The sequence below is a fragment of the Acomys russatus genome, chromosome 24 (assembly GCF_903995435.1).
Source record: "Acomys russatus chromosome 24, mAcoRus1.1, whole genome shotgun sequence".
Classification (NCBI taxonomy): domain Eukaryota; kingdom Metazoa; phylum Chordata; class Mammalia; order Rodentia; family Muridae; genus Acomys; species Acomys russatus.
The window spans coordinates 45,229,523-45,242,790 of record NC_067160.1 but is presented as its reverse complement, the minus strand read 5'-3'; the positions used below and the strand labels follow the sequence as shown (position 1 = coordinate 45,242,790).

The window sequence follows — 13,268 nt, the reverse complement described above, 5'->3', positions numbered from 1 at the left end:
CGCTTATTAAGCACCTACTGTGTGCAAGCCTAGCCCCTGGTGGTTGGTACTGTTGCCATCCTTGATTTCCCTGGGGAGGCGTGACGTCGCCAGGCAGGGTTGATGAGGATGAGCTCTTCGCTGTCCTTCCCTGCAAGGAGATGCTGAAGAGGAGTCGCTGCTGAGGACGCTGTCATTTGTGGGCTGTGGTGTGTCCCTCTGTGCTCTTGCTACCACCTTCTTGCTCTTCCTGGTGGCTGGGTGAGGAAGTGTCCCACACCAGGGCTCTGCTTGTCTCCTCTCAGACTCCACACAGCCTTATAGATACTTTGTCCTGGGGACTTCCCTTAGGGTGAGCTGGGCCCCTTGCTGCCTTCATGAGCCCAGTCACTGGGGACTCAGGCAAGGCCACACTGACAGCGTGTGAGGCCGGCAGGGCAGTCCTCGTTAGCCAACCCTTCTGCCTATACAGGGTTCCTGCTTCTAAGCGAACCACAATCCACAAGAATCTCGTTCTTTCCCTGGCCTCTGCTGAGGGCATCCTCATAATCAGCGAGTGGGCAGAGACCCACAAGGTACTCAACCAGCAGGTGGTTTGTAAGCTCTGAGGCCAGGAAAGCATGGGACGCCTTTGAGGTCTCCTCCCCAGTGACCTCCTTGCCCTGGTGGGAAGCAAATCCCAGAGAAGAGAGACTTAGATGGTACAAATGCCAGACACCTTCCCCCTGCCTCCTGTCTGGGTGAGAATGCTAAGCCCAACCGTGGGATCAGGGTAAGATGTGCCCAGAGCTGAGCTCCATAGTGACCTCCATCTTGTCCCAGATGGCCTGTGTGGCTGTCACAGCAGCCATGCATCTTCTCTTTCTGGTGGCCTTCTCCTGGATGCTGGCGGAGGGGCTGCTGCTATGGAGCAAGGTGGTTGCCGTGAGCATGCACCCAGGCCCCAGGATGAGGTTGTACTATGCGGCAGGCTGGGGTGAGAAGCCCTGATCACCACTCTTGCTCATTTCTCCATTGCTGCCCAACACTGCCCCACCCAGACCCATTTCTAGGCCCATTGGTACTGTTCAGCATCCAACAGCACCTAAGAACTAACTACCTAGTACTTAGTACCTAGTACCACTGCACACCTAGCACTCATCACCACCCCATACCCATTTCACCCAGTACCGTCTGATACTTGTCTCTGCTGTGAGCTCCATTTTCTCAGTTACATCAAGACTCTAGCTGTTCCCAGTTCATTTCTCTTAAGTCCCCTCCACTCAGCAGCCTCAGTGTCCCACCTCTTAGATTGACCCAGGGATACCAGAGGACAGTTGTGGGCTGGATCCTGGAGAGAAATGAGTGGTGGCCTGACCTGAGTCCCCCTTCCCTAGGCATTCCTGCAGCCATTGTGGTCATCACTCTACTGGTGCACCGCCACGACTACGTGGCTTCTGGACACTGCTGGCTCAACGTGCACACAGATGCCATCTGGGCCTTTGTGGGGTCTGTGCTGTTTGTGCTGACTGTGAGCTGGGTGGTGTGGGTGCCACGAGGGGAGGGCGGTATGTCGGGAAGAGGAGCTTCCTCTTGCCCACCGGCACCCAACCTCCAGGCCAACACCTGCATCCTGGTCCGAGTGGTGATGGTCATCGTGTCCAGCACCCACTGCCGTGCATGCATGCTGAGCCCGCAGCCTGGCCTGCAGCAGCAGATCAGGTCCCAGATGTGGTGAGGGCCGGCGTGGGGGAGGGGATGAGGCTGGGGCATGGGGCCAGGTGGCACCACACATGAGCCTGCTTGAGTGCGAGCATGGTGAGCTTGTGTTGCGATGTGTGGCTAAGCATGAGTGCCCGTGTTAAGCAATGAGTATGTGTGTTAGCCTCACTTACATGGCACCCATGCTTGGGCATGTCATGCTGTGCGAGACCCTATGGATACCAGCCACCGCCCTGGGGCTTCACTGTCAGCAGAAGGTGTTGAGAGTCTGCATGAGACAAGACAGGAGTGCTCAAGTCAGGCCGTCCCCAGTTCAGGACAGAGTCAGGTCTCCAGCTCCACCAAGGACCCTTCCTGCTCCCCAGTACCATGTCTAAGGGAGCGCAATGGGGCGACCTTCTCCCAATAGCCCAGTCAGTCTAGCCTCCTCTGTGGCCTTCCTCACTTGACCTGTCCCCCACCACAGCAGAACCACTCAAGCCAGCATGTCCTTGAAAAGACAGAGAGCCCAGGCCCCTGGAGAGGAACACGGAGCCTTCCTGAGTCATGCTCCCTGTTCCTTGCCCAGTTCTGAGCATCTGCCCTCACTTCTGCAAACTTGACTTGGGAATGAAATCTTATCTCCCAGTACCACCGCCCCTAGTAAGCTCCATCCAAGGACTTTGCAGAGCATTCTCCCAGCTGCAACCACAGACCCTCTCTCTCCAGCCACTTCCTGGCTGCTGCTTCCTCCATCAGACCCTAAGGAAGCACACTGGCCCCTCAGCTCTGCCTCTTTTCCCCACAGGGCCATGGTGAAGCCGGTGCTGGCTCTCTTACCTGTCCTGGGCCTGACCTGGCTGTTTTGGCCTCCTGGTACACATCAGCCCAACCTGGGCCTATGCTGTTGTGGGCCTCAATTCCTTCCAGGTATTTCTAGGCATTGACCATATAGAATTGGGGGAGGTGTGCTCTGGAACATTGGGACTCAGAGAGGGTATGTGGTTTGCCAGGACTAACAGAGGGATGAGCCTCCATCACAAAAGGCATCCAACAGCAAAGTGGGGCATTATGCAAAAAGAGGGGATAAGGGGGGCATGGCAAATGGTGCCCTTATGCCTACAAGTGGGACATGACAGAGGACTTATGGTACATTGGACAGTTAAGGAGGCTGAGGTCTACCAAGGGGGTGGTCAAGGGTCATTCATGGTGTCTGGGCCAAGGAGGGAACTTGTGCCGTCTCCTTAGTGTCTCTAGCCCACTGTGATGTTGGCTTAGGCCACCCTGTGATGACAGAGGGTTAAATCAGGAGACTGATGCTGAAGTCACACAATGAAGCCATCCATCATGGCTTGGTGACAGAGAAGTGTCTGGGCGCCCAAGTGTCCCTGTCTACAGGATCTACAGACCTGTTGGGTACCCAGACAAGAACAGCTAGCCCCAGGACTAGGTAGCAAAAAGGTGAGAGCCCCAAGAAGAGGTCCCTTCCACTGCTGTCCTGACCCTTGCAAGACAATTGCCCTTTGTCCATGCCAGATCTTCCTCCACCACCACCACCTCTCTCTCTCTCTCTCTCTCTCCTCCCTCCTCACTCTCCCGCTCGTTCTCTCTCCCTATCTCTCCTCTCTCCTCTCTCCTCCTCCCTCTCCCTCCTCACCCCTCTCCTCCCTCCCCCTCCTCCCTCTCTCTCTGTCAAAAAGAACAGTTCAGGGCAAGGCTGAACAAAGGCATGCTGTCCAAATCAGGGACAAACTCTATCTAGGGCTCTGTGTGCTCATCTCTCAGAGATGAGGGCTGAGGTGGTAAATCCTGCTTCTGATGCTTATGTGATTGCTCTGGCCCAGCTCATACTTTTATCTCAAAACAAACTCCGGCTTTGTACAGTTGCTTGCCCAAGGCTTCAAAGCAGGAAGAAATAAGATAGGTGCTACATGCAGTGTCTGGATTCTTAGTCCCTGGGGTAGTTGGCTTTGACTGTAGACAGGTCCTGGTACAGTCCTCAGGAGAGGAGCCCTGACCACTGCTCATCCATTCTTGTCACAGCCAGTGGTCACCTACCATGATGTGAGGTGTTGGGCATACAGCAGAAAAACAGTCACATTGAAGGTGATGTTCGGAAAGTAGAGGCCTACCATGACTCAGATAAAGGGTGGCACACTGGTGAGGGCACAAGGCAGGGATGGGTGAAGGCCTGGTCCATGCTGTCTTTACCCCTAGGCCCAGGAGACCTGGCCATTCCCTGCTAAGTTAGCATAGAGATGGACAAGAGAGAAAAGTCCCTGAGGAGGTGGCGTGGCTTAGTAGGTGAAGTACTTGCCATGTAAGGATGAGAACTGAGCTCTGATCCCTAGCACTCACATAAAAGCTGGGTGGTGCAGCCAGGCAATGGTGGCTCACGTCTTTAATCCTAGCACTCAGGAGGCAGAGGAGGCAGAGGCAGGAGGATCGCTGTGAATTTGAGGCCAGCCTGGTCTACAAAGTGAGTCCAGGACAGCCAGAACTCTATTACATACAGAAACCCTGTCTCAAACACACACACACACACACACACACACACACACACACACACACACACACACAACAACAACAAGAAGCATAAAACAAAAACAAACAAAAAAATCAAAAGCAACAACAACAACAAAAAGCTGTATGCTACACCACATACCTATGACCCCAGCTCTGGGGAGGTAGAGATAAGAGCATCACTAGACCTTACTAACCAGCCAGACTAGCTGAATGAGTGACTTGCAGGTCCAGTGAGGGAGAGACCTTGTGTCAAAAGACAAAGTGGATGTAGCTGAGGTTGAGACCTAACATCAACCTGTGACACCACACGTAGGCCTATACGTGTGCTCACACCTCTGCAGAAACACATGTACACACCCGCGGAAGCATGTGCATACAAGGGTGGGAGGCAAGAAGGAAGGGGCTTGCTGCGGGAGAAGGGGGCGTCGCCAGGGTAGACCCCCGCAATGATAAAGCCTTAGCATGGTCCTCAGGGCCCTGTTGACCTGAACAGCAGAGCACTGGATGCCGTGTCCTTTCCTGACATAGCTCCAGGCCTCTAGTCCTCAGAGGCCCTATCCAGCTTCGCCCTGTGTGTCTGAGTGGCCCTGCTGAGGTTTCTGTAGCTCAGCACAGGACACTGAAGGTGACAGAAGCTTGTTGTCATGGTGATTACTCCAGCTTGCTGCCAGCCCCCCTTTATGACCAGAATTGTGCTCCAGTGCTGCCGGGATGGGAGGGGTGTCAAGTCAGAGAGGTAGAACCAGTGGAACACCCCAGGCCCCCATCTTCCTCTGCCTCCCTCTGCCTCCTTTCTCCTACCTGTGGCTTCTTTTGTTTCTGAACTTTCTCTGACTCTTTCTGTCTCTCTGGCTGTCACTATCTTCTCTGCCTCCCCTCCCCTCTGTTGATATTTTTTTTTTCCCCAGACATCGTCCCCGGGCTCTTCTCCATCCATTAAGCTCTCTCCCCTCCCTGGATCCTTCTCTGGCCTGTTCCTGGTTCCTGTGGGTGAGGTGCTGTCAGGCAGGTCTCTGACTCATTCCAGCCTGTGTCCTTGGAGCCTGGAACCCTTGTGACTGTCCCTAGGCCTGGCATTTCTTTTCTTCTCTCTGTCACACCTCCTGTTATCTGTGTTTGTCTCTCTCTTCCTCCACCACACCTGCAGCCCTGCCCTTCAGTCTTGGACACAAACTGGGCAGGATATACTTCAGGACAGTGATGAAGTCCAGAGAAACTAGAATGGGTCCAGCTTTATTATTCGGGATGATTTTCTTTTCTTCAGAGCCACTCAGTCTGATTTTGTGAAAGAGAGCAATGCCTCACTTCTGTAACCAGCTGTCACTCACATCTACCTTGGTGGACCCGTCTAGTGCGGTCTGAAGTCCTCCAGCTGAGATCACCTTTACAAAGGGCTGAACACAATACTTGATGCACTGGTCTGTGAATGGGAACTTATTTGTTCATTCATTCATTCATTCATTCATTCATCTATACTTCAAAGACTCCCCCACCCCCACCCCGCCCACTGCCCCTAAGCCAGTGCTGGTTCACACCCCATCGAACCAAAGTGAGACCAAAGTGCAACCAAAGTGCCCATCTTGCACCACCCACCCACAGTGTGGCACCTCCAAGCTGAGAGGCCAAAGGATAGCCAAGGCAGTATGGGAACAGAGGGACCACTTATGGGGAAGGACTGATTCTCAGCTAAGATGTGAAAGCTATATGCAGAGGAAATCATTGTGGGACCCAGGGGAGTAGGTAACAGGAGGAGGGCTGGTGAGAAACAGGGCAGAAGGGGTACAGGGACCAGACTGTCCTGACTCTGATTTTAATGTAGAGGGTGGGTCAATGGATGCTGGCAGGCATGGGGTGGTAGCGTTGGGAGGGAGTTCAGAGAGATGCTTTTTTTTTTTTTTTTCTGGTAAAGAATATGAAAAGGAAATGCATGGGGAAGGCCATGCAGGAGCTGCAGAAAGGACAGGCTGGCTCTGGGGTTTATTGGTCTGTCTTGGGAGCTAAAGAGCAGTGTGTCAACTCAGTTATGCCTGGGAACCAGGGGCCCGAGGGCTGGAGGACCTAGGAGTCCAGTGTCCTCTGGTCTTGGCCTCAGGCTTGAGCTGGTTGCTGCCTTTTATGTTATCACATGGTCTCTGAGTAAGTCCTAGGCTCCAAGACTGGCCCATTGGATGACACTGTCTTGGGACTATCTATCCATCAAATGGGGCCACATGAGACCCAAATATGGTGGTACTTTGTGAGTGCCAAGCCCCTGCTGGTCCCACACCTGTGGAGAGGAGTCACCTCCCCCCTAGGCCTGAATGTTGAGCCCTTCACACTCAGTTCCTGAAGGAAGCAAGAGCCCAGGCCCCTCTACCGAGGCACAGGGGCAAAGAACTTGGCTTTGGATCTTCAGGAAGGTGTTCGCTCCACCCCTGTGAGGGCTGCAGTGGGAGTGAGTGGATTACAGACCAAAGCGCTAGAGAAAGGGCGGAGCTGGCTTAGAGATCTTCCTACCTCTTGAAGTCCCTCAGTGTCTCTCCTGTGGCCCTGGGCTCTTGATCTGAATAAAGTGGGAGGCCAGGCCACAGAGTGGCCGTTCCTTCTTAGTGACATGAGGTCTATCCTCAGGGCCCATACATCTTCCTCGGCTACGCTGCTTACAATGAAGAGGTGAGTGTGGTGAGCAGTTTGTGGGAAAGAAATCAAGGGAGGATGGACTGGGGTCCCTCTAGCCCTGGTTCCCACAGATCCATGGATGGACCCCCCCCCCCCCCGCAGGGCTCCGGGGAGGGTCCAGTCCTGACCTGTGCCCCCCTGCAGGTGCAGAACGCATTACAGAGGATAACAGAGAAGAAAGCAGCTGAGGTGCTCAGGGCAGCACAGGTGCACCTGGCCAAGAGCAAGGGTGAGGGGGCCCTGGGGCCAGATGGGCAAGGCCAAGCACAACACCTCTCTTTTCAGACACTCTCTGGCCCTCTTGAGCCACAGGCTTCAGGTCCCTGGGCCACGGCCCAGGAGAACCCCACATCCTGGGATCATCTGAGAAGATCTGTTGCTCTCAGAGGTATGAGCTCTGCACCCCCATGCCTAGTGCTGTCTGGTGCCTTGATGTCTCTATCAGTCAATTAAAGCTAGGAGGACAACGGCAGACTATAAGCCCACTTGAAAGACAGAAACTAAAGCCTTGGAAAAGGTTGGGGAACAGCTGGGTGTCTAAGCAGAGGTCGGGGGTTACCCTGAACTCCTGTCCCAGGGTTCCTAGCAGGGGAGTGAACCTGAGCCCCTGACACAAGAACTGAGCTTAAGTACTTGAGTCTCAGTTTCCTCAGCACTAATCTGAAAGTAAAGTTCTGAGTGGACTCTTAGGGTGTCTAATGTCTTAGCCTATGCACAATCCATCAGCTCAAATATTTCTCCTTACTAGGGACCCATGGACCCAGGATCTCCACAGCCTTCTCTTCCATTACAGAACCCAGGAGACTGGTAAGGCTGAAACAGGGACCAGCTAGTGTGTTGGGAACACAGCAAAGTTAGTACAGAGTAGGTGAGCACTGACCCGAGGGACCTTGTCCTCAGCACTGGGAAGCCAGTGCCTACAGTCTGGCAGACCTAAAAGCCAAGGCCTCTTGAGCAGGGGCAAGAGCTCCCAGGGCATAGGAAACAGGAGAAAGGGCTATGCTTTGCTCTTCTCTTTTGCCTACCTGCTTGCCCATCTATAGCCGGATCTTTTTGTTTGTTTACTTTTGTATTTGTTTTTGTTTTTTTGTTTTTTGAGACAGGGTTTCTCTGTGTAGCCCTTGGTGTCCTGAACTCACTTTGTCGACCAGGCTGGCCTCGAACTCAGTGATCTGCCTGCCTCTGCCTCCTGAGTGCTAGGATTAAAGGCGTGCACCTTGGGCTTTGTTTGTTCGTTTGTTTTTGTTTTTGTTTTTGTTTTGAGACAGGATGTCTCTGTGTAGCCTTGGCTGTCCTAGACTCACTTTGTAGCCCAGGCTGGCTGTTCTCTTTCTCAGGCTGTGGAGCTGGCAGCATTCACGACTTCAGGAACTTCTCTTCCTGGGCAGAGTCCTCCACCCTCCTCTGCCACACTGCTCCAAGAGAAAAGTGATTTGAGACATAACCACACCACACAGGACCTCCCTGGAGAGGGGAACTAAGTGGTGGAACTCTTTCTAGAGCTGGTGCTGGCCAGAGAGACCATGCCTAGCCAGCTTGTCTGTCTCCCAGTCCCTGGCCCCTGGCTCAGCCTTCAGCCTCTGGGCACCCAGGTCCTTAATGAAGGGGTCCTTAAGAGCCTTTCCAAATCCTGGGGCAAATGTTTTCCCCAACCCAATGGCCAGTAGTGTTAGCATACCTGCCTCTAGCTGTTTAGCAACCTCTGACATTATCACAGGCTGCCTGCCACCAGGTGTGTGCCCTTGCCCAGAATATAAAAGAGCAAACCCACCTCGTTGCTCTTTGTCTGCCTGCCTATCTTTCTGTCTGTCTCTCTCTCTCTTTCTCTCTGTCTGTCTCTCCCCCGCTCTCTGTCTCTCCCCCTCCCCCGGGTGCCCCTTTCCCATTTCATGCTCTCCCACGTTTCTACGATAAATTTTATGCCATGCATGTTGTGTGGCATGTACTTCATATTTAGCAATTAAGATACGACAGGGGGCCTGTGGGCAACTGGGACAGGCTGGAGACACCTTAGGCCCTACCCAGATCTTGGAGTGGGATTTACCCTCACCCTAGAGCACACTAGAGACAACCAGTCACGTTAACCTCGTTGACCCTGAGTTCCCCTATCTTAGACCAACACTGCCTAGCTACAAACACTATACTCATGGCTGGAAGAGAGGCCTGCTTTTGGAACTCTTGCTGGGGCTCCGCTCAGTGCCCAAATCCAGGTCCCTGCTCGTCCAGTAGTCTAGAAGGCTGCTTTTCTCGAAGTGGGCAGAGGAGGAGGCCAAGGGATCCAAAGGAGCAGCAACTAGGCACCCAGTGGTTCAGTAGGAACCAGGTTCATCTGCACAGAAGTGGGCAACCAAGGCATGGCGCTTGTCACAGGGGTGTGTGATCACAGATCAAGGCTCCCATGGACGATCTGCTAAAAGGGGCCGGAGCGCCCCCTGCAGGGTGATCAGGGAGCCCAGCTAGGCAAGATCAGAGCGCGCAGCACCCCCTCAGCCATCGGGCCCAGCCCCCCTCCACCCCGCCCCCACCCGCAGGCACAGCCGTCTGCGAGAAAAAGAGCCACTGCAGCGCCTCTGTGCCTTTGTCTCAGCTGAATGGGTGCGTTGCTAGGGCTGCTCGTAGCAACGAAGCCGCTTCCACCTTGGCCCCACCCTCCCGACCGCAACCCTGGCTCAGGATCCCTGCTTCTGGCTCCCAGCTCCTCCAAACCACGCACTCAGGCAGCCAGGGCAAAGGTCCCGCCCGGTGAGGGGTGGCTGCCAGCTGAGTCCTTTCTGAAAGTTCCTGGGGGTGCTGGGGGCCCTCAGGTGTTCTAACTGTGGAGAAACTGAGTCTCAGGGAGACCGTGAGGGGCAGACTGGGATGTCTCTTTTCCTAGACCCTATCTAATATTGGCCATTCCCGCCAGCCCTGCCCAAAGAGTCACTTTCCTTACAAGGCTCTAAAGAGCATGTGCAGGGGTTTCCCCCTAGCTTTTGGGAGCTCAACAGGTAGAGGACCCCAGCACACCGTTGGAACCCCAGACTGAATGAAGTGCTCAGCTGGCAGCCCCAAGTGAGAGGAAAGCAGCTCGGGACCAGCCTGTCCTGTCTTGTCCTGGTTGTCTTGGTTCCTTCTACTTTCTAGATGCGGGCTGCAGTGTCTGGTAATAAACCAGGTGCTGAAGCCTTCCTGCCTGTCCTGCCTCGGGGGTCGAGTGGGGGTGGGGGGTTCCTCCTGGCCAGGAAGAGGTAGAGGTGCAGGGCAGTCTGGGAGGAAAGAGAGCCAGAGAAGCTGCCAGTCTGAGTTCGGGATCGTGCCTTGTCACCAGGCTTGATAGCACGTTGAAAAGCATTTATGTTGTATGTGTGCATGTGCCAGGATGTGTGTGTGTGTGTGTGTGTGTGTGTGTGTGTGTGTGTGTGTGTGTGTCAGGGGACAGCTTACATGAGTCAGTTCTCCCCTTCCACCGTGTAAGCTCTAGGCATAGAGTTCAAGCCATCACAGTTTGTGGCAAGTGCTTTATTAGTCCCAGCAGTCAGCCTGTTCAGCAGAGGCAGTGTCCCTAGCCTGACGATGTAGTGCTGCCCAGAGACTGCTTTCATCCTATCTGCGGACAGAGGCATGGGGCCTCCCTGGTGGCAGCCTAAGTGCATGGGGAGTGCATGTGGGCCCAAACGCCAAGGCACCGTTTCCTGGAGGTGCCAGGCAACACTGCTCACAGGTAGCTGGGATTCACTTGGGAGTGGGAGAACAGCTATCTTGCTGAGGAGGAGCCTGCCTGGAAGTCATCTGAAAGCAGGTCAGGGCACCCACCATTGTGCAGCCACCAGTCAGACTCTCATCTCTTTGAGGGCAGGATGGGTTTCAGGGCCAGGGGAAGCAGATGTCAGGCCCTGTGTCCACAGGAGGCCCACATCAGGGGCCAGAAAACAAAGGGCCCAGACTTGGGACTTTGAGCTCAAGGATTGCTTTAACACCACCCAGCCTGCCTCCCTAGGGCTACAGAGCTGTGTAGAATTGTGCATGGGGCAGGTGAGACAGAGAGGGCGGGGTGAGTGAGAGATCTCTAAGAGCCAGTGAGGCATAGGGGTCTTGGTGGCTTCCATTCTGAACCCTACATGGGCTATACCTGGGACACAATTTCTGGAGAGCTTTGGCTCATCTACGCAAGTCCACGTATCCAGGCATTTCTTTCTGGGGACCTAGGATGTGAAGGATCTTGAAGCCCTGTCTGTCATTCACAGAATGGGGGAGAATAGACTCTTCTATCTCTCAGAAGACCTTGTGATGCAGTTTTGGGCATGATAGCCTCCCTGCACACAGTAGGTACCCACCAGAGAGTATCAGGTATGACCAGAGACGCGCAGGGCTGTAGGCACAGAGGGTGGGGGATGCCAGAGATTCACGAGAGAGAGGACAACAGAGCTCCTGCCCTTCACTGGGAAGGCAGGCAGACGCCCAGGAGGATGAAAGGCTAGGCTGGTTGGCCACTCATTCTGGAGTAGGGGCTTTGCAGAATGCATGCTCAGCCCTGACAGAACCCGCTGCCTGTGGCTAGGAAGTAGGGGGACGTGCAAGGAGGTAGAAGTCACTGGGCCCTTTGTGGGACATAACCATCTACATTTTCATGCCCTCTGAACCACTTCCATCGCAGAAGGCCCCTGTTCCCATCATAAAGGTTTGGGGATCAGGGGACAGGACTAAGGGGCTCTTTCCAGGCCCCTCATCCTACACATCTCTTCCTCCTCCCACACCCTCTATGCTCCAGCCAAACAGAGTCACCTGGCACCGACCCCCCCCCCCTCTTTCTTTTGTTGTCACACTATTCTTTCTGCCTGGACTGTCTTCCTTTTTTATTAAGCTAGTGAATTCTAGGCATCCTTAGAAACCCAATTTGGATGATCCCTCAGCCGTGAAGCCTTCTTGTATGAGCCAAGCCAACAACTTTCTTATTAATGGTTCAGTTACATAAGGGATCACCTCATATGATCTGGTTAACTAAGACAGTTTTGTTTAAGCCTGGACATTGCCCTGGGACAGGTGCAAAGGAGGAGAGAGGAGCATCTTTTCCTGTCACCTCCCACCCTTTGCTACTTGTTTCAGAGGTCCTGGGTGGACCAAGTGTGGCCCTAGGTTAATCAAATTGGATAAAGTGGGTGGGACTGTGGAAGTTTGCCCAGTAGCTAGGCTCCCTCGTCAGCTGAGTGAATGTGGAGAAACCTACAGAAGCAGCTTGGAAGAGCAGATCCGACAGGACTGAGGTGCTGGAGCACTCAGGTGTTGGTTAGCTCAGTGCTGCCATCTAGCAGGACGGGAGGGTAGAGCTCAACAAGGGTGGGGAGAGAGGGCCGAGAAGAAAGGGCTGGACCCTGCTCTCCTTCCTGGATTATACCCTTGCTGGCGTTGCTGCAAGGACAGGGAGCTGATGGAGAGTGTATACAGGTGCTCACGAAATGAATGCTCTTTCACTACAGGGGCAGAACTGGCCTGGCAGGGTGGAGCTGAGCTGAGACCCCAGGAAGTTCTCAGCATCTCCCAAGCCTTGTGTATTCTCCGGTCCCAGGTACAGGGTGGGGCCCAAAGCCCAGTAGCAACCACTGTTTCTACATCCTGGGCTCTTCAACCTTCTTCCACCTCATTAAAAAAAAATATTTTTGATGTGTATTGTATGTATGGACACACATATGTATGCACATACATATCATAGGCACACACGTATCTAGATCCTATCCGCCTTCGGCTCAATTCCCGGGGCTCTCTCCACAAACCCCTCCCAAACCTTGTCTTCCTTAAATAATTTTGATAACCTGCCCAGCCCACTTAGTGAAGGCTGCATGTACGTGAGTGTAGGGCCTTCCAGTGGAGCGCTGGAACATGGCTTAGGGTCACATCCCTGAAGAAATCTGACTGTCGTACCTCCCAGAAGCCATTGACAGCCAATAGCTCCTTAGCCAGGAGTGGGGGAGTGGGTCATGAGTCCCTCTCTTATCTATGGTGGAATGTCGAACTGGCTTGATCTTGTGTAGCTCTCTCTCTCCCCCCCCCCCCCCCCCTCTCTCTCTCTCTCCTCTCTCTCTCTCTCTCTCTCTCTCTCTCTGTCTCTCTCTCTTCCCCTTCCTCCTCCTTCCCTCCCTCGCTCCCCTCCCCCCTCTGTCTATGGTGTGTGTGTGTGTGTGTGTGTGTGTGTTATTCAGTTGTCAGAGGACAACTGCTGGGGGGCAGTTCTCTCCTTCACCATGTGGGTTACAGAGCTTGGCCTGGACGAATCCTTTACCCACTGAGTCATTTTGACAGCTCCCCTCCCCAGAAGTTTGAGCTGAACACCATTTTGGTGGCAGGCAGACCATCACCACCACCCAGAACCTACCCCAGGAACTAACGCCTTGCTTCAGAATGCAAATTCACAAAGGCTATTGGAAACTAATTGCAAAATTTATTTCAGGGCT

The 13,268-nt window shown here is 53.9% G+C and overlaps 1 protein-coding gene across 1 annotated transcript in view; it reads left to right on the top strand.

Annotated features, from left to right (window-relative positions):
- Nucleotides 1-7,676, top strand: part of Adgrd2 (adhesion G protein-coupled receptor D2) — a 35,804-nt gene extending 28,128 nt beyond the window's left edge. Inside the window, 11 exon segments of the mRNA XM_051166281.1 lie at nt 141-240; nt 452-554; nt 802-955; nt 1,356-1,489; nt 1,577-1,692; nt 2,468-2,522; nt 2,524-2,589; nt 6,796-6,837; nt 6,988-7,072; nt 7,156-7,231; nt 7,637-7,676. Coding sequence (XP_051022238.1) covers nt 141-240; nt 452-554; nt 802-955; nt 1,356-1,489; nt 1,577-1,692; nt 2,468-2,522; nt 2,524-2,589; nt 6,796-6,837; nt 6,988-7,072; nt 7,156-7,231; nt 7,637-7,676 — 971 coding nt within the window.
- Nucleotides 7,677-13,268: the final 5,592 nt, after the last annotated feature.